We start from the raw sequence: 26,463 nt of genomic DNA on the forward strand, positions 1-26,463 counted from the left end.
AGAAATTCATTCCTGGACTAGTATAAGCTCCTCTGCATAGATTACAATAGCTTGTCAATTTGAGTAAAAGATCTAAGAGAAGTTATTCAAGAGATGGAAATAAAGAAGGAACCAAATCTCTTATTTCCACTAACAAAAGAATTGCTTTACACCAAATGTCTACAATACATCTCTAAAACTTTCAGCATTTATCTAGCCATCACATTCATTCCCCCTTCAAATTTAGTCTCAAATTTAGGCTCAATATCTAGTCAAAAATATAATATTTGTCCTGAAGGTATCTCTAAAATTGGGTGAAAAATATGCCCTGAAATTCTATAAAAAGGATTTCTATAATTTAAAATCAAAAATAAATTCACATCCCCTATGATTTGATTTTTAACCCTAATGTCTAAATTCAGTAAAAATAGGATTAAGATCCTTTGTAACCCTGTCACCCCATCTAGCCTCAACACCATGCTAAATCTTTATAAAATCAAGTCATAAAAATAATCTTTCCTTTAATAAATAAATCCCTCATGTGTGTGCATAATATATGTGTTTCCATTATTATCTGTACTCAGGCAACTGCTGTGTCCTTGTCGTGCCTAATAAGGCCATTGCACATCCATCCAGGAGATGTTAAATTTACTTAACACTTCTGAAGAAGGTCCAAGAACCTTCAAGCTTTATCTCTGACAATAAACTGTATTCCTTCAGTGACTGGAAGACAATCAAAACTTCTCCCTAAATTAGGTTATTAGGAAGTTTCTGTTCTCGAGCAGGCTGGCAGATCTGTTGGCAAGTGTTGCTGCGTCTTTGACAAACTTGTAGCCAAACAATTTCATCGCTGGCTCACACACTTGTTGGACAACTCTGGCAATCTTGAATGGCAGACTGAGTCGCCATTTCTCGAACTGCTCTGAAGAGTTTTTGTGCGTTGAGTAAAGTTTTTTACTGGGATTGGAAGCTTGTGTGTTTTCATAAATCCACTTCTTAACCTCAGGTGTGAAGGGAATGCCAGCAAAGCGGTACATCTCCTGTGCTCTCTTCAAGGGTTCTAGAGCAATGTCCTCATAGCGCATCAGCATGAAGCGATCCTTGAGCCAAGGTGGTTGGCTGATACCAAGCTGTGCTGAGGCATGGAGGTTCTCGCAGTTACCTCGGAGTTTACCCACCTCCTCATCATCAGGCACTTCTCCTTTATTGGCCCATTTCTTCCACGCTTCATACTTACTGGGGAAGGCCACCATCCGAGAAGCCAGCACAGCCCTGGGATCCCTCACCAGCTGAATGATCCTAAGGTTAATCCTAAGGTCCTCCACCAGCGGCCGAAGAAACTCCAGCTGTCTTAGCCGGACAGTCTTCATGGCCACGTGCTGCTTCTGGAGGCATGCCTGAGCGGCCAAGGTCATGTTGAGGAGCCCACAGTGACGCAAACGACAGGGAAACCTCTCTGTCCCCCCTCTTTTGGCCGGAGTGCAGACCGCTCCCTCACACAAGGACTTGCTTGAGCCTCGCCGGAACAGGAAGCCTGTAATATGGCGGTCAGGCATTGGGAACAGGAAACTTTCTAATGCATACAGATCACACAGCATTAACTGCTGCACCACGTCGCGATATATGATGGACGTGGCCACACCATTCATTCCACCTGGTTCAAATGTAACTGTCTTCTCCACATGCCACATTGGTTCAAACAGGTAGAATATATTGTTGTTCTGTTTAAAGAATTCACCAACAAACGAAGAGCCTGTCCTTGTCATCGCCATCAACAGCAAGTGTTTCCTCTCTACCAAATCCTTTCTTTCCTCCCTTCTCGGCGCAGCCTGCAATGACGAGCAGTTTCTCTGTGCTTTCAGCAGCTGCCAGAGGGCAGTGTTTGAGCTCAAGAGAAGGGAGTTGTTCTCAGTCAAGGCTCTGGCTGAAATTGTGTTGTTTGGCCCCACCAATTCCATGTGAGGTAATTTCAGCGTAAACTTGTCCAATACCCTGAAGAGGAAGAAGGTAACATATTAATAGAATTATCCTCAGTTAATCCAGACTTTAGATTTAATCAGTGGATGTTAGAAGAAAATAAGGAAAACATATCAGAAATCGGCATTACAATTTTACCAACAGATCAAAATTGTAAACAGAGGCTATTGCTAGATAGACACTTTGAATTACTATTAATATAAACAATTTGTCAAGGTATAGATATCATAAATGGGGCCAGCAATGGATGAGCATTATACACAGAACCTATTAATGAATCCATCTTATCAGTGGGATCTGTCAATGGATCAACATCGTACATAGAACAGATTGTCAACAGACTGACATTCTAATTAAAGCCAACTGATGGCTGAGGAGAATAAACAAATTTTTACATTTACGCAATAAATCCATATTATAAATAGGATGTGTCCGTGTATTATTACACTGAAAATGTATCAGTTTGTTTATGCTAAAGAACTAAATCTGTAAATCAATCAGGATTAATTATTATTTATAACACCAGTTTCACTCGCTACCTGGATATCTGGCAGCATAATAGCATTAGAATATGTTTCTGGTGCAGCAACTAACCAAAATGAGATCAAATCCCAACACAGTGTGAAAAGATGGAACCAGGAAACAAAAGAGGTCACATCCACAGGGTGAGAGGCCAGTCTCTACCATGGCTCCCATACTGGTTCACAGCTAATCAGCACCTGCACTGAAGCAACACACGAAATGCTAGTGGAACTCAGCGGGGCAAGCAGCATATATGGAGGAGAACAAACATAAGCATTTTGAGCCAAGACCTTTCATTTGGACCTGCAATGAAACAGCCTGTACTCTGTGGATACCAGAACACATCACAAGTTTGGTATATGGTAGCACATATTTCATTTCCTCACAGACTATACCCTTCCACAACCAATGCAAAAAAAAAAAAACCAGCACAATTGAATATTACAAACAAGAGAAAATCTGCTGATGCTGGAAATCCAAGCAACACACACAAAAAATGCTGGAGGAAATCAGCAGGCCAGACAGCATCTACAGAAAAGAGTACAGTTGATGTTTCAGGCCTAGAACCTTCATGAGGACTCTTTTCCATATGTGCTGCCTGGCCTGCTTTCCATAATATTTTAGCCTAATGTCTAAATTCTGCATAAATAGGATTAAGATCCTTTGTAACCCTGTCACCCCATCCAGCTTCAACACTCTGTTAAATCTTTATAAAATCAAGTCATAAAAAGAATCATTCTCTTATTAAATAAATCCCTCAAGTGTGTGAATAATATATGTGTTTTCACTATCAGCTGTACTCAGGCAACTGTTCTGTCCTTGTCATGCCTAATAAGGCCATTGCTTACCCATCTAGGAGATACTGAATTTACTCGACACTTTTGAAGAAGCTCCAAGATGCTTCAAGCTTATACTCTGATGATAAGTTGTATTCCTTCAAAGACTGGAGGACAATCCAAACTTATTCTTAAATTAGGTTATTCTGAAAGTTTCTGTTCTTGAACAGGCTGGCAGATCTGTTGGCAAGTGTTGCCGCATCTTTAAAAACATAAGAACATGAGAAATAGGAGGAGGAGTAGGCCATCTGGCCTGTCAAGACTGCTCCGTCATTCAATAAGATCATACCTAATTTGGCCATGGTCTCATCTACACCTACCTGCCTTTCTCCCATAACCCTAATTCCCCTACAATGCAAAAATCTATCCAACTTCGTCTTAAGTATATTTACTGAGGTAGCCTCCACTGCTTCATTGGGCAGAGAATTCCACAGATTCACCACTCTTTGGGAAAAGCAGTTCCTCTTCAGCTCCAGCATAAATCTACTCCCCCGAATCTTGAGGCTACGTCGCCTAGTTCTAGTCTCACCTACCAGTGGAAACAAGTTTTCTGCCTCTATCTTATAAATCCCTTTCATAATTTTATATGTTATTTTAAGATCGTCTCTCATTCTGAATTCCAGCGAGTACAGTCTCAGGCGACTCATTCTCTCCTCATTGTCTAACCCCCTCATCTCTGGAATCAACCTAGTGAACCTCCTCTGCACCGCGTCCAAAGCCAGTCTATCCTTCCTCAAGTAAGGAGACCAGAACTGCACGCAGTACTCCAGGTGTGGCCTCACCAGTGCCCTATATTGAAGCACAAACCCCCTGCTCTTAAATTCAATCCCTCTAGCAATGAAGTTCAACATCCAATTTGCTTTCTTGATAGCCTGCTGCACCTGCAAACCAATCTTTTGTGATTCATGCACAGGTACTCCCAAGTCCCTCTGCACAGCAGCATGCTGCAATTTTTTACCATTTAAATAATAATCTGCTCTTTCATTTTTCCTTCCAAAGTGGATGACCTTGCATTTACCAACATTGTATTCCATCTGTCAGACCCTTGCCCACTCACTTAATCTATCTATATCTCTCTGTAGACTCTCCGTATCTTCTGAACAATTTGCTTTTCTGCTCAATTTAGTATCATCAGCAAACTTAGATACACTACACTCAGTCCCCTCCCCCAGATTGTTAATTTATATCGTGAGCAGTTGCGGGCCCAGCACCAATCACTGCTGCACACCACTCACCCCTGATTGCCAACCAGAGTAACACCCATGTATCCCAACTCTCTGCTTTCTATTAGTTAACCAATCCTCTATCAATGCTGTTACGTACCTGTGGATATTTTGTACCTGTCACATGACCATGATGTAATTGAGGCTATGCTGGTGTTACAAAAGAAGGGAGCAAAGTCACCCCCCCTCTTTTTGAGAATCGCAAAATCGCTATTATTTCGGGTCTGATACCCAGGAAATGAGAGAGAGAGACGCAGGATCACAGCAAAGGCAGTTGTTATAGACAACGCAGAATACACAACAAGGTGGAATGTCTCCGAACAAAAGTGGAACGGAACCACTGATTACTGCTATTGTCTCTTGGAGAAGGAATTGTGTATTGAGTACTGTACTATTCATTGAAACCCCTCAGGGGACAACCAGAGTGGTCTGATTGAGGGATTGCATCATCCCAACCTGATTGACATCTGAGACCCCGTGAGTGAGGATAAAAGAGGGGTCTGGGAAACACCCCTTAGACACACCAGGAGAAACGTACGAGACCGGTGGGGGGCTTGTGTGTGTGTCCATCCTTGCCTGGGTGGCGAGTCCTCCATGGAACGGTCTAGCTAAAGGATGGATACGGATCAAGAATCGTAACAAGGAAAGTTGGCAAGTTTTTCTCTTTCTCTCTCTCTCTCTCTCCAACAATTGCAACACAGCGATCAACAACGGCTGCAGCCTGCATGAACTGAAATGAACTTTAGATTTCCATCGGACAATTCGTTATCCCCTAGACAACGATAGAGCTTATTTCTTATTGATTATTATTATACCCGCACTTTTAGGTTTAGTATTGACAACGTATATTATCTGTATATTTGCATTGATATTATTTTTGTGTATTTTTACTAATAAATACTGTTAAAAATAGTATCACCAGACTCCAACGGACGCCTCTATCTTTGCTGGTAAGTAACCCAGTTACGGGGTTCGTAACAACTTGTGGCCTCGTCCCGAGATTTGATACCAAATTGGAGGGCCAGTAAATCGGGCTTTTAAGTCCAAACTTGGATCTGGTTGCGTGGATAGCCCGATGGGAAACCAGCAAAGATGGACGTAGACTAATTTATAAAAAACCCGAGTCCGGAGGTGCTAGAGGCTGCCACAAAGTTGGACTTGATAAATATTGCGAAAGGACTAAATCTCGCAGTGGTGAGGTTGTCAATGAAAAAGTGGGAGATGCGGAGGGCCGTAACTCAGCATTATATTGAGAAGAATGTGTTTTCGGCTGAGGTAGTGGAACAGATCCCTGAAAAGGTAGCAGCTACTGGGAAAGTTCAGTTAGAGTTGGAAAAATTGAGGCTGGACGCGGAACAGAGGAAGAGGGAGCATGAAATTAGGTTAAAAGAGCTGGAAGCAGCTGAAAAGGAGAAGGAAAGAGCTGAAAAGGAGAAGGAAAGAGCTGAAAACCAGAGGGAGAAGGAGAAACAGAGGCAGCATGAGCTGGACATGGAGAAGTTAAGGCAAGAGCAAAGAGCTCAAGGGCCAGACCGAGAGGAGAGGTTTAATGTTAGTAAGGAGTTTAGGTTAGTACCTCCGTTCGAGGAGACGGATGTTGATAGTTATTTCTTGCATTTTGAAAAGGTGGCAGTGAGTCAGAAGTGGTCCAGAGATCAGTGGGTGGCGTTGTTACAAAGTGTGTTAAAAGGGAAGGCACAACGGGCATATGCGGCGTTGTCTCTGTGGAGGAGGAGGAGTATGATAATTATGAGGAAGTAAAACAGGCCATTCTTCGGGCCTACGAATTGGTACCTGAGGCCTATAGACAAAAGTTCAGAAATTTAAAGAAAGTGTGGCATCAGACGTATGCAGAGTTTGCCTATGAGAAGGGTGTGCTCTTGGATCGCTGGTGTGCGGCAGAAATGGTGGAAGAGGATTTTCGGCATTTCAGGGAGTTAATTCTGATTGAGGAATTTAAAGGTTGTGTTTCAGATGATATCCGAATGTATTTGAACGAGAAGCTGAATAAGTCCATATCCGAATTTGCCAGGTTCGCAGATGAATATGCCCTAACCCACAAGACAGAGTTTTCCTCGAATAAGAGTTACCAGAAAGACCGTAGAGACGGTAGAGAAAGCCCGCCGGCTAAGGGAGAAACTAAGCCGGGAGCTAGCGGTAAAAATAAGGAGGAAGAAAGGCAAGATGGCAGGAGGGTTCCTGGCTTGACCTGTTTTAATTGTGGAAAGGTGGGTCATATTGCATCTAAGTGCTTTTCTCCGAGGAAGGAGACAGGAAAAGGTAAAGCAGCAGTCCCTACAGGTTGTATTGAGTCGATCAGTAAATCGACGAGAAAGCCTCAGGTAGATAGAATACGAGAGGGGCGTGAGAAATTTATTTCAGAAGGGACCGTGTCTGTGAAAGAGGGAGAAACACCAGTTCCAGTGCGGATCTGGAGAGATACTGGAGCTGAGCAGTCAATGATTCTCAATAAGGTACTAGATTTTGGTCCCGAGACTGGAGAGTAGCTTTGAGAGGCATAGGAAAAGGGACAGAAGCTGTGCCTTTGCATAGGATCATTATAAATTGTGATCTGGTATCTGGACCAGTTGAAAAAGGGGTACGGTCAGAATTACCAGGAGAAGGCGTGGACGTCCTTCTTGGTAACGATTTAGCAGGTGGTGACATGTGTTCAGCCATGAAGCTGACGAGCATGCCTGTAAGTGTTGAGGACCCGCCCCTAGATTCCAAGATCTATCCGGCATGCGTGATCACTCGCAGCATGTCGAGAAAGACAGCTGAGAAAGAGACCAGTTTAAATCAGGCCAGTATCGATTTGGCTGAGACGTTTTTACTGACCCTGTACCAACAGGGGTTAGAGGGTGGTAAAACGAAGAATAGGGGGGTGAAAGAGAGTAAAGGAGAGGAGGTAGATCTACCCTTAGCCAGGAGGAAATTTATAGAGGCACGGAGTAAAAATGAGAAACAGATAAGGCTGTTAGAAGGTCCAGGGTTGGACATGGATGATCTGTCTGGCTTGACAGAACTGTTTGAAGAAGTTGAAGAATTTAAATGTGTTCCCAATAATGAAATAAGGGCAGTCCTAGATGAAAAGGATGCTGTTACATTGAAGAAGTCTGCTGGGTTAGCAGATGAGGTTGTTTCAGCCTGCAGGGTTGAGTTTACTCTGGAAGGGAGTTGCCCAGAGAGTAACTGGGAGGATCAGGGGAACTTAGAATTTGAAAAGGGGATGGGTATTGAAAGCCTGGAAGAGGCAGAGGTCCCGTTTGAGTGTGTTCAAGATGTGGATGCACATGGTACTGAACCTAGTAATGAAACTCAGGAAAAGTCTGAGGTATCTGATTCAGTTGAAAAGGAATGCAGTCCTTGTGGGTCAGATGGACTTGGTTCAGTGAAGAAAGGGTTAACCTTGGTACTAGTGGGAAGTGAGAATTCCCAGTTGTTTGTGTTTGAAGGTGTGTTAAAAGTTAGTGAGGAGATAAAAGGTGGTGATGTGGATATTATTATTGAAGGAAAAGGGAAAAGTGTAGTTCCTAAATTGAATGAAGAAAATTTAAAGTCTGGATTGGTGTCAGAAGCAGTAACCAGGCTGAAGGAACAATGGCTTGTTACCAAGGTGCCTGCGAATCAATTACAGTTTGATTTAGAATGTAAAGGTGCCCCACTTGCTAATGTTATTCAAGGGTGTGCTGTGAAGAGGCAGAATTTGAAAAGTTGTTTGGACAAAGAGGGATCGCTTGCAGATATTAAACTGAAAACTAATAGAATGAAGGGTCCTGAAGATAAAACTAATGACTTGCTTAAAAATAAAGAATTGTGTGGAAGTTCAGAAGATGGGCTAAGTTTGGAAAACATTGTTGATAAAATAACTCCTATGAAAGGAGCATGCAAAAGCCTATTCCACACTGGTAAGCAAGCTAACCACGTGAGAGTTAACTGGAAAAGGGGCGAGGGTTGACAGGATGCCACTTTAAATAACAGGATCCGGTTTTAAGGGATTTCGACAAAGCATGTAAATAATAAAGACAACACCATGGAAGATGGAAGATTGACTGTTAAGTTTGAAAGTAAAATAAAGATTAGTATTTGCATAAACTTTTGTAATATACACATAAGCTAAGATCACAACTCTTTAGTTTTGTTTTGCTGAAGAAAAGGAATAAAAATAGGTGGTTGTTAAATTGGAGTCTGATGCTACAGGAATTTATTAAGGTACAAGATATTAAGATATTAAAGGAAGTGACAATGTAATCGCTAACTGTTTAGATGCTGAATTGAATGTATAACTGTATTACTCTGTAGTGAAAAAAAAACTCTTTTGTATGGTGTTAGATTCTGAAATTCTGTAAGACTCTGTAGTAGTTAATTTTTACCTGTGGTAAAAATCCTTAGAAGGATGGGGGTGTTACGAATGAAGGGAGCAAAGTCACCCCCCTCCCCTTTTTGAGAATTGCAAAATCACTATTATTTCGGGTCTGATACCCAGGAAATGAGAGAGAGAGAGAGATGCAGGATCACAGCAAAGGCAGTTGTTATAGACAACGCAGAATACACAACAAGGTGGAATGTCTCCGAACAAAAGCGGAACGGAACCACTGATTACTACTATTGTCTCTTGGAGAAGGAATTGTGTATTGAGTACTGTTCTATTCATTGAAACCCCTCAGGGGACAACCAGAGTGGTCTGGTTGAGGGATTGCATCATCCCAACCTGATTGACATCTGAGACCCCGAGAGTGAGGATAAAAGACGGGTCTGGGGAACACCCCTTAGACACACCAGGAGAAACGTATGAGACCGGTGGGGGGCTTGTGTGTGTGTCCATCCTTGCCTGGGTGGCAAGTCCTCCACGGAACGGTCTAGCTAAAGGATGGATACGGATCAAGAATCGTAACAAGGAAAGTTGGCAAGTTTTTCTCTTTCTCTCTCTCTCTCTCCAACAATTGCAACACAGCGATCAACAACAGCTGCAACCTGTATGAACTGAAATGAACTTTAGATTTCCATCGGACAATTCATCATCCCCTAGACAACTATAGAGCTTATTTCTTATTGATTATTATTATACCCGCACTTTTAGGTTTAGTATTGACAATGTATATTATCTGTATATTTGCATTGATATTATTTTTGTGTATTTTTACTAATAAATACTGTTAAAAATAGTATCACCAGACTCCAACGGATGCCTCTATCTTTGCTGGTAAGTGACCCAGTTACGGGGTTCGTAACACTGGACATGAGGTAATGGTCTTGTGATGGTGGAGTGACGTCATTTTCCCGCCAGTGAGAGGTCATGTGATCGTTTTTTTCAATAGGGTATAAAAAGGAGAACCCCGCCCTGTGACAAGGGCAGTTTGTGGCTGAATTCATGAGTGATTTCATGTTGCTGCATATTTGATGTTATGACGCAGTTTTATTTTAAAGTGGAGTTTTACTTTCTGCCTTAAGTCAAAGGTTATTGCTGGCAGTTTTGCTACAATAGTGCCAGTAAAGTTCAGTCAGAGAGTGAAGATTCATTGAAGTTCGGGAAGCTAAAGGATCGAGGAAAGTTGATTTCGACGGTGAAACAGGTTCAACCTTGTTTGATCCTCATTTGGAAGGAATTCATTAGCTGTGCCCATGTTAGTCCCTGCTGTAAGAGCAGAAAGGGCTGGGTGCAGAGTTTTGCCAAGGAAAGGTCAGTGCCTTTAAGCCGTTTCATTTTCTTCATCGTAAATTCTCTGGGAAAAGCATACTTCGGCTGGGATCAGCAGTAGCACCATGAAAGAGAATTTTAAATATTTCAAGGAAAGTCTCTCCTAAGCAACTGTGTAAACGTCTGGACTTCCGCATTGCTATTTCTAAGAACTGTTTTTGCATTATCGCTTTTAGAACTGTCCAAGCTGCCACACAGCAGCTGACTTCCGGTTAAGTTAGTCGTTTGTTTACTTTTGGTTTTTTTAGCAGTGTTTAATAAATGCTTTATTTGTTATAAAAAACCTGTCTCAATTATATATTCATTGTTACTGGATCATAACAATGCTAATACGTCACCCCCAACTCCATGCTTCCTTATCTTATGGATGTCTTTTATGTGGCACCTTATCAAACACCTTTTGGAAATCCAAGTAAATAACGTCCATCTGTTCCCCTCTATTCACTGTGCTTGTTATATCCTCAAAGAACTCCAGTAAGTTTGTCAAACAGGACCTGCCTTTGCGGCATCTGCCTGATTAATCCATTTATTTCCAGATGACTCACTATTTCTTCTTTAATGATAGCTTCAAGCATTTTCCCAACTAGATGTTAAACTAATGGGTCTATAGTTACCTGCCTTTGCCTACATCCTTTGTGGAATAGTGGTGTGACATTCGCCGTCTTCCAATCTACCGGGACCTGCCCAGAGGCCAGAAATTGGGTAAATTATCATCAAAGCCTCACCTATAACCTCTGCCAGTACCCTGGGATGCATTCCATCAGGACCAGGGGATTTATCTATCTTCAGGCCCACGAGCTTGCTCGGCACTACCTCATTTGTGATAGCTATTGTATCGAGGTCCTCACCTCCCATATATCCATAACATCTCTCTTTGGCATGTTGGACGTGTCCTCCACCATGAAGACTAACACAAAATAGTCATTCAAAGCCTCTGCCACTTCCTCATTACCCAATATAAATTCCCCTTTCTCATCCTCCAAGGGACCTATGTTCACTTTAGCCACTCCGTTCCACTTTATATAATTATAAAAACTTTTACTATCCATTTTTATATTTTGTGTTGGTTTATTTTGATAATCTCGCTTCTCTTTCTTTATTGCTCACTTAGTGGTTCTTCATTGCTTTTTAAAGTTTTCCCAATCTTCCAGTTTCCCTCTACTCTTGCCGACTTTGTATGCATGAGCTGTTTGTTAAATCCCTTAATTAACCATGGCTGGCTCTCCCCACCCTTACTGTCCTTGCTTTTAACTGGAATATACTTTTGTTGAGCACTGGGAAAAATCTCTTTGAATGTCATCCACTGTTCCTCAACCATCCCACCATACAGCCTGTATTCCCAGTCTACACTAGCCAAATCCTCTCTTATCCCATTATAGTCTCCATTATTTAGGCATAATGCACTGGTTTTCGATCGAACTATTGCACCCTCCATTTGCACAAGAAATTCAGTCACACTGCAATCATTCTTTCTAAGAGGGTCCTTAACTACAAGATCACTAATTTTACATGTCTCATTGCACAGGACCGGATCTAAGATAGCATGTTCCCTTGTTCAAGAAAGCCATCACATATGAATTCTATTAAGTCTCCTCCAAGACTGCCTCGACCAACTTGATTCACCCAGTCTATGAGCAAGTTAAAGTCCCCCAAGATAACTGCTGTTCCATTCTCACATGCCTCAGATATTTCTCTGTTTATTGCCTATGCCACTGTAATATTATTATTCGGTGGCCGATAGACAACTCCCACCAGTGATTTTTCCCTTTACTATTCCTAATCTCTACCCAGATGGATTCAACATTCTGCTTCTTAGACCTTATATCATCTCTCACTATCGCCCTGATCTCATCTTTAATTAAGAGCGCTACTCCACCTCCCTTCCTTCCTACCTATTCTTCCGTATTACCTGATATCTTTGGATATTTAATTCCCAATCCTCTCCATCCAGCAACCACATTTCTGCAATGGCCACTATATCATACCCCTTTATACTTATTTGTGCCACAAGTTCACTGACCTTGTTTTGAATACTACGGGCATTCAGATAAAGCGCCCTTATACTCATTATGCTTTTAAAATCTTGTAATCTTTTTCTCTTTTGGCCTTGACTTTTCTTTACTCCACTCTTACATTTCTCTTCTTTTATCTTTTGCTTTTTTTAATCTTTATCCACACTTCTCTCTTTTACTTTATCCATATTTTTTTAATCTGTTGAACCCACCCCTTTACTATTTAGTTTAAAACCCTATCCACAGCACTAGGATTCGCTAGGATCCAGGTCCCACCGTGGTTCAGGCGAAACCCACCCCTTTGGTACAGCTCCCAATACTGGTGCCATTTTCCTATCAATTTAAACCTTCTTCTCCCACACCAATCCTTGTGCCGCACATTTAACTCTAATCTTCTTGACCCTACGCCAGTTTGTACGTGGCTCATGTAGTAATCCAGAGACTGCCACCTTTCTGGTTCTGCTTTTTAACTCAGTCCCTAGCTGCTCAAATTCCCTCAGCAGAACCTCTCTCCTCATTCTGCCTATGTTGTTGATACCCACATAGACCATGACAACTGTATCTTTCCCCTCATACTGCAAATTCCTCTGCAGGTCAGACAAGATGTCCCAAACCTGGGCATCAGGCAGGAACACAGCCTTTTGGAGGCTCTATCCTCATGACAGAGAACTCTGTCTATTCCCCTGACTACACTAACCCCAATTACCTCATTTAGGTTGCTCATCCTTCCTACAGCCCCCACTCTCATCCACACAGGGAGCAAGAATCTCAGACCTGTTGGACAAGCTCAAGGGCTGAGGCTCCTCCAGCACTGTCTCTCGGATCCCACTACCCGCCTCAGTCGCAGTCGCACCCACTTGTCCATGACCACAGACTGAATTTGAGGCAGCTAATCCTGACGACCTCCTGAAACAGAGAATCCAGGTAACTCTCCCCCTCCCTGATGTGCCACAGTGTTTGAAGCTCAGATTCCAGGTCATCAACTTTGAGCCTGAGTTCCTCGAGCAGCCAACACTTGCTGTTGATGTGGTCACCAGGATCCACAATGGGGTCCACCAGCTCCCTCATTATGCAGCTACAGCACATCACCCGATCCTGCATCATCTCTACTTTATTTAGTTAACTGTAATTTAGTGACTTTTTATTCAACCACTACAAAAGCTACTTACCTATGGCTCCCCACCGAAGCCTCTTGAGTCAAAGCCTCAAGTTCCCACTCCTACATTGGTCCACTCACACAATGGTCTCTCCGCTTTGACCCTGCTTAACTTTCAGTTGCTCCTGCTAATGAATCACAAATTGATTGGTCCGCCGCTAATGCGCCAAGCCCGTGAAGCACACCTTTTTTAAACTCTTTTCCCCAACCTGCGCAAAGCTTTCTCTCTCTGCGAATCAATTGGTCTGCCACTAATTTGCACTTGCTGGCATCTTTGACAAATTGTACCCAGTCAATTTCATTGCTGGCTCACACACTTGTTGGACCCTTCTGGCAATCTTGAATGGCAGACGGAGCCGCTGATTTTGAAATTGCTCTGAAGTGGTTTTGTATGTTGAGTATGTACTGGCTTCAGGCCTGGAAACTCTGGTGTATGTGTCAATTCACTCCTTGACCTCAGCTGTGAAGGGAATGCCAGCAAGGTGATACATCTCCTTCACCCTTTTCACAGGTTCTAGAGCAATGTCCTCATAATGCAAAAGCATGAAGCGATCCTTGAGCAAGGCTGATACCAAGCTGTGTAGAGGCTTGGATGATTTTTCAGTCCTTTCAGGCTTTATCTATCTCTTTGTCATTAGTTTTTTTTCCCTTTGGTCTTCATATCCACAACCTGCTTCTGGAGGTAAGGTCAGGTTGAGGATCCCACAACGATACAAGTGATGGGAGAATTTCTCCTTCTCTCCACCCTTGGCTGGTGTGGGCACCAAGCTCGCACACAAGGACTTGCTTGAGAATCACTAGAACAGGGTGTTGGGGCTTTGGGATCAGGAATCTTTCCAAAGTGTATAGATCACGCAGCATCAATTGATGCAGCAGATCACAATAGGTGATGGACAAGACCACCTCATTTATCTTACCCATTTGAAAGATCACCGCATTGTCCACGTGCCACAGAGATTCATAGAGATGGAATGTACTGTTGTTCTGGTTGAAGAATTCACTGACAAAGGAAGAGCCTGTCCTTGTTGTCACCATCAAGAGCAAGTGCTTCCTCTCTACCATATTAATAGAATTCTCTGCACTACATTGATACTTTAGACATATTCAGCAGATGTTTTCAGAAAATAAGCAAAACATATCAGAAATGAGAAATGCTAAATTGTCAACGATTCAAAATTGTGAAGTATTTATTAGTCAATAAATGAATTACTATTAATATAAACAAACAATGCTTCATGAATATAATCTGTTTAGGCAAAAGTATTATATGCATAGGCTTTATGGTAGAATCTATCAATGAATTTATCTTATCAATGGGATCTGTCAGTGGATCATTATTACACTGAGAATTTATCAGTCTACTTACACTATAAATTAAATGTGTAAAGCACTCAGGTTCATACACCAGTTTCACTCTGGCATTATAATATGTTTCTGGTGTAGTAATCCAACCAAAGTGAAATCAAATCCCACCAGAGGAGTGTGAAGAAACAACAAAAGCCACATCCACAGGGTGAGAGCCCGATCTCTGCCATGGCTCCCATACTGGATTCACAGCTTATCAGTACCTGCACTGAAGCAACACACATGAAATGCTGAAGGAACTCAGCGGGTCAGGCAGGTTCTGTGAAGGAGAATAAACAGTCAACAATTTGGGCCATGATCCTTCATCTGGATCTGTACTGAAACAGCCTGTATTCTGTGGTTATCAGAACAGGTAACAAGTTGGGTATATGGTGACACACATTTCATCATCTGACACAGAAAGCCCTCTCCACCACCAACCTGAAGAAAACAGAAGAGTGATTTAATATGTCCATTCAAATTCTCCTTGGTGCATCATCTCATTAATAGTAAACAATTCTGTTTCCTCAGTAACCCCACTCACTAAGCTTTTCTTCCCATTCCCCCTGTAATCTGTGGTCAGAGATTTCACTGCAGCACCTCGAACCCCAGTATCACCTGTCAGCAGCTACACAAGAAAGAGACATTAGAGTGGTGGTGCTCTAGCAGACTTCCAGATGCTGGGAGGCATGGCATACATGATGAAGTTCATAATGCTCTCCAGTGTTCGCTCCGCAGAAGACAGGATGTAATGTGTTCGACAGTAGACTGCTGCGACATTGATGGACTCAGGGACTTAGACTGTACTTTTTTTGTGACTGTATTTCACTGCTGTCTTATATGTGTTATGTGTGGTTTGTGGTGTGTATAACTGTTGATACTCTGTATTTCACCTTGGCCCCATTGTAATGCTGTTTCGTTTGACTCTATTCATAGGTATTAGTGTATGGTTAAATGACAATTGGACTTGAAGAGCCCATAGTTTTACAGGAATGATAAGATCAAGGACAGAAGATTGACTGTTTGTCAAAAGACAGAGTGGGAATATAGGGTTGGCGGCTGGTGACTACTGGTGTCCTGCAGGGGTCGGTGTTGAGTCAGCTGCTGCTTATGTTATACGTTAATGATCTAGGTGTTGGGATTATGACTTTGTGGCTAAATTTGTGAATTATTCAACCATAGTTGGAGGGGCAGGTAGTGTTGAGGAAGCAGTAGAGCATGGGCAAAGAAGTGGTTGATGGAACACACTGGTGGAAAGTGTATGGTCATACACTTCCATAGATGGAATAAAGGCAGACACCATTTTCAAAATGGGGAGAAAATTCAGAAATCAGAGGTGCAAAGGAATTTGGGAGTCCCAGTGCAGGATTCACTGAAGGTTAACTTGCAGTTTAAGTCAGGCAAATTCACTGTTAGCATTCATTTTGAAAGGACGAGAATATAAAAGCAAGGATGCAATGCTGAGGCTTTAGAAGATATTGGTCAGACCACATTTGGAGTATTGTTGGCAGCTTTGGGCTCTACATCGAAGAAAGGATGTGCTGGCATGGGAGAGGATGTGTATAAGAATGAAAATTCTGAAATGCTCCTGAAAATTATGCAAAGAGGACACCAATTGGAGGAAAGTATAGCAAAGGTGTCAGAGGTAATGGGGTGATGGGGTGCACTAAGACCATGCTCTTACAAAATCTATTTTATTCAATAAATGTTAGAATTTTACTTGTAGTTTATATTGCATGTCCAGTCTGTACCTACATGCTTGTGAAGTTACTGGAAGTTATTCATTACATACTGTATCTCACTTGCTTGTGCACATAATGAGAAACTCAACTAGAGTATGGCTGTAAACTAATTGGATGATCTTGGCCCTAACTCCATTAACTTAACAGACTGCCATTAGTTCCATCTCTACTGAACTAGTTGCCAAGGGCTGCACCATGGAAATCAAATGGTTAGATCAATTCAGACAAGCTTACTCGCATCAACTAACTCAACCATTTGCAGAAGCAGATCAGCGTAAGAGGGAACAGCTTACCTTGACATTATGTTGTTTTCTTTCTCAATGATCACAAAAGCAACAGCAGCAACAACAAATAGAGCGATTGCGTAGTTGCTCCTCATTCTTACGGTTTTGAGCCTGGGACACTGATACAGTCCTGCACAGGAAATCCCTACACACTGAAGCATTATTCTCAGTGTTCCTTCAGAGTTTCTGTAAGGCTAGCTCCTGTGCCTGTGTAAGGTCAGTCTGCCAGTGAAGCAAAGGTCTCATCAACTTTCTCCTCTTTCCTAGTCACACCAAATTATGCTGCGTAGAGAACATGGAGAAGCAGGTAAATTAATTAGCTCATGACTCTCCCCATACTAAAGGCTTAATCTCTTGGCCTCCTGTTCCACGATCTTCGCCTTCCCTTACCCAATTCCTCCAGTAGTCTTTCCCTCCTGCACACTTCGTCAGCTCCTTCTGCTTCCAAGTCCCTCCTTCTCTGTGTAATCCCTCCTTCCCTCACCAACCGTCCCTCCCTCCTACTCTGCTGGCTCCTTCTTTCTGCTCCAAAAGTCCCCCCCCACCCACTCATGCTTCCACACCCTCCCTTACACATCTACTCTGATGGCCCCATCAACTCCCCTGCCCCTTAAACCCCTCCCTCCCCACCAGCACCCTGGACAGGCTACCTCATGCTCTGACGTCCTTTCTCTCTGTGCTCATCATTCTTTACAGTCAAACATGTCCACCCCCACCCACAACTCTCATTCATTAAAAACTCACTAGTGGTATCATGCTTCATCCTCAAAACATTTCTTGAATGTTTCGGTGACAAATGCAGAGCAACAGGTTTGTTCAACTAATGCCCAATTCTTATCTATCATGCAAACTGCCTTCTGGTACCTTATAACTAATTTGCTGAACTGCCAAAGGAAGATTTAAAACCCACAATCTGTTGACTGCCCTCTGATCTCCCCCAACCTACCCCCTCCCAAGTGCATCTTACAGCAGAGGCTGGAGTTTAACCTTCCAGTCCTGGGGATTTCAGCACAGTCATGAAAGGTTGGCAATATTTACAGATTTACCACATCTCCTTGTCTCATCTCTACAAAACAATTTACACAGGAAATTTCCATTTACATAGGAATTTACATAGGAATTTTATACAGTAAAATATTGCACTGTTGATTGACATCAACTGAGGAATGCACACTGATGTTTGGAAGGTCAGAATCGGTAACAGCACATTGTAACGTGTACATTTTATTCCCTTTAACAACTCTACAATCTCACCCATCCCAGTCACCCTATGTATTGTCCTCTACCTCTGTCAGTGGATATCTGCAGCTCCCTCACCGAACTCGTGTCTGTAACTCACATCTGTACCTTACTTACTGAACAGCAGTCCTTTACCCCCCCATAGGAGATGTGGCAGTTGTGACTGTGAACAACTACATATCAATTAAATAAAAGCACGCACACTGGAGATGGTTTGAACTGCTGTATTCATATTGTAGTGAGAGAGGGAGAGAGTGAGAGGAAGGAACAATGTGCATGTATAGACAACAGACCAGTACATAGTGCTAAGTGGGGGTTATTGCTCTAAAAGAAATAGATCCATATATTAAACTTCCTCCCCTTTCAGATGAATGCAACATAAAACTGTATATGTATAAAACATTCAATTTGCCTTTCATAAACCCATATTCAAATTAACATGTTTTCCAATAACAGTCTTCATAGTTCTAAAGGTTCAGTCTTTTGGGTGGCGCTCTGTTTATTTAAGGATTGCACTTCAGGACCAGTGGAGTGGTGTCAGGTTTGGCAGGTAGCCATGTCTAAGACACTGTTCTCAATTTCCAGTATCGTGTTGCTGTCATTGATATCATCACTGAGAATTATGTCCGGTGACCATAACATGTCAGTCTTGATGGATGCAGGTGCCCCAGGTGTGTCCTTCGGTTGAGCATCCAGTACCAGATCCACATGACATATCCATGTCTGATCTTCCCACTGTGTACAGCAGTGGTCCAGTTCTTGTTGCTATCCTAGCAGGTATCCACTTGTATTCTCTGTAATCATGCAGTAGGACTTCATGTCCAATCTTAAAGCTCCTTGCTGCTTCACTTGGCAACAAGCTGAACTGTTTATTCTGCACTTCCCTCCATAGATATGGCTTCAGGAGGTCCATGTGAGATCTCAGATTCCTGTTCATGAGCAGCATTGCAGGTGTTTCAATTGTCGTCATGTGATCGAGTTCCGACGCACAAAAAGGAAGTTGTCCAACTTGTGCTGAAGAGAAATGTCCTCCTTGTCCATCACTTTAGTGGCCTTCTTGAAAGTTTGGATAAACCTTTCAGCTAACCCATTCATTGCTGGGTGGTGAGGAGCTGACTTAAAATGTCTGATGCCATATTTCTTCATGAACAGTCAGAATTCCTCTGACAAATAGTGTGGTCAGTTGTCACTCACAATTTGTTCTGGTAAGCCATTTCTGGTAAAAATCTTCTGGCTCAGAGAGGAGACTGTCTTTGCTGAGGTGGTTGACATCATTGGTATAACCTCTGGCCACTTCGAAAGAGCGTCCACAGCAATCAGAAACATGGAGTCCATGAATGGTCCAGCAAAGCCATTATGCACTCTTTGCCATGGTGAAGGTGGCCACTCCCCCGGGTGTAATCCTACCTGTGTGGGTGCATTTTGAACTTCATGGCATCCCAAACAACTCTTGGCCAAGTCTTTGATCCGTTTATCTATTCCCTTCTCAAATACCTTCTGATTAGCATTAAGCAGCTGTGATAGCCTCCGGTTGGTGCTACCATTTGGGCTGCAGTTGCCTGTTGATGTCACACTATGAGCTTTAATTGAGCACCAGTCTAGTTGGATTTTTCTCAATCATTCATGTTCAAAAATGCTGGCCCTCCACTTTTCAATACGTAAAGCTCTAACTGTTGTGTTTGACCTCCATACATCATATTTACCTACAGTTTGCTTTTGGGAAACACTTTTTCACCTGTATAATTCTTTAGCATCACTGAGGTCTTCTCTAATGCTATCTGTTGTTGTAGTCAGCCTCTGGAATTATAGACAAAACTCACATTGTGTTCAGTCCCATTTTCAGTTTTACACCAGACTCATCCATAGTGATCATATGATTTTGTGAACTGCTTCAGTAATACTATGCTGTTTTAGACATGACAGCTCACCCTTGTCGACTCTATGTTGTCTGAATCTGTTTTTCATTCAGTAACTTTATGCATATGCTTAGTTTTGTGTTTGAGACTTCCACTCGATTGTTGTTTTCATCTGTCTTGCACGTTCTCTCTATGTGACTTTGTGACACTTTCTGCAGAGTTTTTCTTTGAAACAATAGTTGACTACTTCATTGGAGGATTTGTTACATTGATAACATCTTTGGCTTTTTGCACCATTCTGGAACATCTTGTGCTTTTCACATTCTGACTTCTTTTTCTGTAGTTCTGCTGCACCCCTTGCTATGGTCTCTAAAGATACTGCAGCAGTCAATACCAGTTTGAAGTTTAGATCTCTTTTGGACAGTAGCCTCTTTTGACTATGCATGCCACATACAAGCCTGTCCCTTAATGGAACAGCAAGTCAATCTCTAATGTCACAACACTCAGAAAGTTTGCGCAGTTCGTCAATGTATTCAGAAATCTTTTGATTGGTTACTTTGGTAAAATCTAAATCTCTTAGCTATATCCAGTGTCTAGGGCTCAAGTGATTTCGTAAAATTGACAACAATTTCATCAAACGCATTGCTTGCTGGCTTTGCAGTGTTTACCAAGTTATATAAGAGACTGTGTGTTCTTGCACCCATTAAGCTAAGATGCGTAGGGGCTTTCTTTTGCTCCTCCATGTTGTTCGTGTTATAATACAGTTCAACCCTCTCAATTTACGACCCTCAGCTTCCATTAGTGCTATCAAATTCATCAACTTTCCCAACTGAAGCCATCGCCACATTATTTTCACTTTAAATTCAGTGAGTCTTTCACTGTGTTACTAAGCACTGCACTCACGCGTTTCTTAGCATCTGTGATGGCCTTCTTGTGCTACTTAACTCTCATTGTTTCATCCCGTAACTGTCGGTGCAGTTCATGATTTTTTTCTAACATTCAGGTTCATGCTCGTCACCCACGTGTTGTGTCTGTGCGTAACTACATATCAATTAAATAAGAGCGCAGGCATGGGAGATGGCTTTAACTGGAAAAGTTACATTGCAGCAAGAGAAAGAGGGAACACTGTGCATGCATAGACAACAGCACATGTGTAAACGGATCAATGTTAGTGCTAAGGGGGTGGGTTATTGCTCTAAAAGAAAAAGATCCATACATTACAGCAGTCATAACGAAATTCAATCTTAAACCTCATCAACTCTCAGCTTCTGCATTCTTACCTGCCTCTTGCACAGGTTGTTGCACCTTTTTCGATGTCTTATTAACCACAGGAATTTCAGAATGACACATCATTTTCCAAATGGTGTTAATAAAGGTCCATGAGAGCTTCATACGGTTTTTCTCCTCATCTAGAACTGAACCCCTTAGAATGATCCCAAATGTCAGCCTGACTCCATTGTGGTCTTCAAATTAATATTGAATCAAACATGTACAGTGTTTGCCTTTGTGAGTGATAAAAACAAAAAAAAAACCAAACAAAGAATAAGGGGACATCCGTTTAAAACTAAGATGAGGAAGGATTTCTTCAGCCAGAAGGGGGTGAATCTGTGGAATTTGTGGCCACAGAGGGGTGTGGAGGCCACGTCATTGGGTATATTTGCAAGATGGTTGCCAGCGACCACCACGACTAATGGCGACATCCTGCAGACAGTTCACGAAACTACTTCTTCTCCTTCTACTTTTAAATATACTTCTACTACTAAACTGTGCATGATTGGAGCCCGTAACTTATGCGCTGTTGGGCCAAATGTGTGATCTGGTGTTTCTGCTGTCTCCTACGGAATTTGGTGTGGTTGAGAGCGAGGTTGAAAACAGAGTACGTGGCGTAATGGTGGAGCACGAACCCATGATCAGCTCCCTTACTCACCAATCACCCCAAATAAAGCATCGAGTGAGACTGAAATCAATGAGGACAAGAGCAGAAAACAAGCAGGTGTTCAGGGCCATCTGCCTGCGTTTAACCGGTCTCCCTCTCGCTCTCTGCTGCCAGAAGAAGGTGCAGGGTCCTTGGGTCTTGGCCAAGGTTTAATTGGTGTGGTTTGTGGATTGGACTCACTTTTAGAGTACTTTGCAGTTCATGTTATATGTGTTTCTGGTTTCTTTGTATGCCTTTTTCTCATTGCAGTTTTACATGATTTTAATTGGGGAACTATCTGATTGTTTACGCTCTTGGTGCCATGCTAATCACCCGCTAGATTGATGCACCATCAATAACTCACTCTGAGACGTAAAGGCGAGGTATCGGCTTTTATTGACTGGAAGAAGGAACAAGCAGTGGTTGACCACCATACTACATCCTGGAGACAGAGAGGCCGGGCTCAGACCTCAATCGCCTTTATACAGGGGTCTGTGGGAGGAGCCACAGGAGCAGTCAGCAGAGGGCGTGTCCAGACAGGTATATGTAAGAAACTTCGCCACATAGGTATAGAACAGAAGGACCTTGAAGAAATGTGAAGCAGAAATTATCCTCTTTCTGACACTGCCTTCACAGTCTCAGGTAAAGTTTCTGACCATGCTTTCTGTGTGCAGTGAGGTAGAGATTCTGTATGGCACTGCCTGCCAAATGTAGCTGTCTCTCAGCTTCACTGTTTGACATATTCAGCACTGCAAAAATAAGGAGGCATTTTTCCTACAGTTACAGAGACAAGCTTTGAGAAACATACTGCACTTATCACTAATTTCAAAGTGTACAAGAGCAATTTCAGAGGAAGATCTCTTGGCGTTTGAAAAGTGGCAGCACTGAGGCATACCAGCACTTGCATAAACATACACCTCAGTGATATTCAACTGAAATAGGACACTCCTTTCTAAGATTACAAACAAAACTAGGAAACAGCGATCTGAATCACAATCTCCTATAACAGTTGTTAACCTTTCCTTGTCCCTGACTGGCTCCCGAGGCCACGATGTGAGGGGTCAAATGAGTAGAATGATGCCTTGGAACTCGGATACAATGGCAAGCGAAGCTCCTTCCTGCACTGCCCACCAGACTCAGGATCAGAATCAGGTTTATTATCACCGACATACGGTTTCTCAAGAAATATGTTGTTTTGTGGCAGCAGTACAGTGCAACACATAAAAACACTACTTCAAGTTACAATAATGATAAAGAAATAGGACAATGGAGGAGTAGCACAGTTGTGTTCGTGGGTTCATGGACCATCTGGAAATCCGATGGTAGAGGGGAAGAAACTATTCCTAAAATGTGGAGTGTGCGTCTTCAGGCTCCTGTGCCTCCTCATTGATTGTAGGAACAAGGAGAGAGAATGACTTGGATGGTGAGGGATATAAAGAAGTTCCAGGTCAGTGCAGCCACTTTAGATTCAATGTAAATCTCTCTCGCTGTTATCTCAGCAAAGTTAAATTATTTATTACTGGTTGCCTGGCAACTAATCTCTTCCTCAATATCAACAACATTAACAAAATAGTTACCTACTTCCGGTGCACCCACACCAGTCACACCCCTCTTTTCAGCAGCACAGTAGGCTAAACTGTGAGCAGTTTCAAACCCCTGGGAGCGCACATCTCGCACAAACGCTCATGGGCCAGGAACACATCCTCCACAGTCAAAAAAGCTCACCAATGCCTCTCATTTCTCAGGGGGCTGCAGTGAGCTGGACTACACACATCAATACTCTCGATCTTCTACAGGTGCTCAGTTGAGAGCATCCTAACATGATGGATCATGTGGCACTGAAACTGCACTGCAGCGGACAGGAGAGCTCTACAACGGGTAGTTAGAACTGCCCAACGGCATCACCAGCACCAGCCTACCCACCATCAAGGACATGTATACAGAAGGGTGCTGGAAAAAGGCTAGCAATATTATGAAGGATCTCACTCACCCTGCTCACGGACTGTTGGTCCCAATCCCAACAGGGAAGAGGCTACGCAGCCTCCACACCAGGACCACCAGAATCAAAAATAGTTCCTTCCCCCAAGCCATCAGGCTGATCAACACCTCCACCCTTTAACCCATCCCGGCACACTCCCCAGCACGATTACTTCACCATTTCCTTTCAGAGTCACCTTATGTACAAGATAATCCTAGACCCTGGGTCACTTTATGTACATTCATCAGTCTATGCACTCTATGAGCTAATCTTATTTTATGTATTTATGTTTTTATATTGTTTTTGATATTGTGCTCTTTATTCTTATTGTGTTTTTTATGCTGCATCAGATTATTCTGTTCTCCTTTACACCTGCGTACTGAGAATGACAAGAAAAAACTTAAATTTAATTACTCAGCACCAAACCTCTGCTTTGTCTTCTCTGCCAGAGTGTACATACAGGAGTGTATCTTATTTAACTCACATCAGCTCTGCAGGAGAAGGGGGGAGTTGGAATAAATGAAGTTACCTAAAACTTCAGGAACAGTTTGACAATGCAAATACATAGAAATAATGTCCATTTTTTTGTCATTTCAATTTGTGTTCCCTTCGGTAAGTTTTTATCATTGTTGGATAGACATCCAGACAAGTATTTGTGTTTATGTCAGAGTTTAGTTACCATGCTACCCAAGTTTTTTTTGTTTCAGCTTTAATCATTTTCTTGAGTCAGCACTCTAACAGATACCAACTGCCGTGGAATTAACAATTTTAAGGAGACTCCTGTTCCCTGTTTTAGGCTCAATTTGAATCACAAATCCTGTAAAGGAGACATATTTTGCACAGCATCATCCACGTTCTCAACCCTAGCTTCCTGCCTTTGGGAAATGGGGAGAAGACCCATTTTCTCAGTGTTCTGAAGAGGTTCTCCACTGGGTTCTCTAACCTTCAGCCTCTTCTCGTATTCACAACAGAAATGCCTAAAGAAGCAGAGATTTGTAAATGAAAGCACTTTTCAAAATACCCCACCAGTTTGGGATTCATTAGGGGGAGGGGGTTATCCTGACACCTCAAGGATTGCAGCAGTTCAAGAAGACATCTCACCACTGCCTTCTCATGAGCAGCACAGCTTCTTTGATAGCAACATGTGGGACTTTAGGGATTTTAATTCAGTTTCCTCTGTTGGGAATACGACAATTACATCCATCAGGGAAAAGGTACAGAGGCCTGAAGGCCCACACTCAATGGTGAAGGAACTGCTTCTTCCCCTCTGCCAACAGTTTTTTTTAAATTTTGTAATTTATATTAATTTTATGGCTCTGCACTGTACTGTTGCCACAAAACAATAAATTCCATGTCATATATGACAGTGACAATAAACCTGATTATGAGTATTTTGGGTAAAAGTGTGATGGATATTCACTTTCCAGGTCCCAAGGGGCTTATTTCTAACCTCAGCTTTCTAGCACAGCAACATGACCTTTCTAGGTCAAAAGTTGTGTTTGACAAAGTTAGATTTTTATCAATATTTCTTGCTTAGCCTCTTGTCATAAACAAGAGAACAATGAGGTTCTCATTGGCCCATAGTTTAAGAGAAACACTTTGGCTTAATTGAACATTGCATTCACCTGGCATGACAGATGCACCTAAAAACATCGCATGCAGGTGATGTTAATTAGTGCAGATATTATGGTTTCTTACTTATCTATACAGTTAGTTCAAAATATCCAGTGACAAATCATTCAGGCATGTTCCAAAGTTTCAAGTGACTATTAAGAAAAGATAAACACAAGAAAGTCTGCAGTTGCTGCAAATACAAAGGAACACACACAAAATGCCAGAGGAACTCAGCAGGTCAGGCAGCATCTGTGGAAATGAACAAACAGTCGAAGTTTCACGCCAAGACCCCTCTCCAGTATTGAAAAGGAAGGGGGAATATGCCAGAAAGATTCAGATTCTTTGGTGAAGAAGAAAAGAAGAAGAAGAAGAAGAAGAAGAAGAAGAAGAAGAAGAAGAAGAAGAAGAAGAAGAAGAAGAAGAAGAAGAAGAAGAAAAAGAAGAAGAGGAGGAGGAGGAAGAGAAGAAAAAGACAAGAAGAAGAAGAAGAAAAAGAAGAAGAGGAGGAGGAGGAAGAGAAGAAAAAGACAAGAAGAAGAAGAAGAAGAAGAGGAGGAGGAGGAAGAGAAGAAAAAGACAAGAAGAAGGAGAAGAAGAGGAGGAGGAGGATGAGAAGAAAAAGACAAGAAGGAGAAGAGGAGGAGGAGGAGGATGAGAAGAAAAAGACAAGAAGAAGAAGAAGAGGAGGAGGAGGAGGAATAGAAGAAAAAGACAAGAAGAGAAGGAGGAAGAGGTGAAGACAATAATAATAAGGAGAACTCAATTAGATGCAAAACAGTATAAATGTTTGAAAATAGCAGTAAGAATGACAGAAACATGGGCTGACAGAAAGAAGAGCCTTTGGTGTTTCTGATGGATGACTTTATCTGCTGGTATGACCTGTTAGTTTATAATAATTTTTTCTGTGTTTGGAAATTCTTTGAAGTTTATAAGTCTTTTGTAATATTGAAACCTTTATTAAGTTAAAAATCCTGAGTTTCAAGTCTGTCACAAATTATTTGTCCAAATTTAAATGTTAAGCCTGGGGTTCTGTGTCCATACATTTATATTATTGTGTACTCTTCACTTATTTACCAGTTATTGTAAAC

At 42.1% G+C, this 26,463-nt stretch overlaps 1 protein-coding gene across 1 annotated transcript; it reads right to left on the reverse strand.

The window, feature by feature from the left end:
- Positions 1-708: 708 nt before the first annotated feature.
- LOC140714436 (carbohydrate sulfotransferase 3-like) lies at positions 709-16,868 on the reverse strand. Its single transcript, XM_073025733.1, has 2 exons — positions 16,783-16,868; positions 709-1,971 (listed from the first exon to the last, which is right to left on the reverse strand). Exons 1-2 carry the CDS (start codon positions 16,866-16,868, stop codon positions 732-734), a joined length of 1,326 nt encoding a protein of 441 aa, XP_072881834.1. The 3' UTR covers positions 709-731.
- Positions 16,869-26,463: the final 9,595 nt, after the last annotated feature.

The sequence above is a fragment of the Hemitrygon akajei genome, chromosome 21 (genome assembly GCF_048418815.1).
Source record: "Hemitrygon akajei chromosome 21, sHemAka1.3, whole genome shotgun sequence".
Lineage (NCBI taxonomy): Eukaryota > Metazoa > Chordata > Chondrichthyes > Myliobatiformes > Dasyatidae > Hemitrygon > Hemitrygon akajei.

What these genes read in the sequence shown, in the direction of transcription:
- LOC140714436 (XM_073025733.1), bottom strand. Translation starts at nt 16,868, where the DNA reads ATGAGGAGCAACTACGCAATCGCTCTATTTGTTGTTGCTGCTGTTGCT. An exon ending in GAAAACAACATAATGTCAAG is followed by an intron (nt 1,972 to 16,782) that starts GTAAGCTGTTCC and finishes CTTCCTCTTCAG; the next exon opens with GGTATTGGACAAGTTTACGC.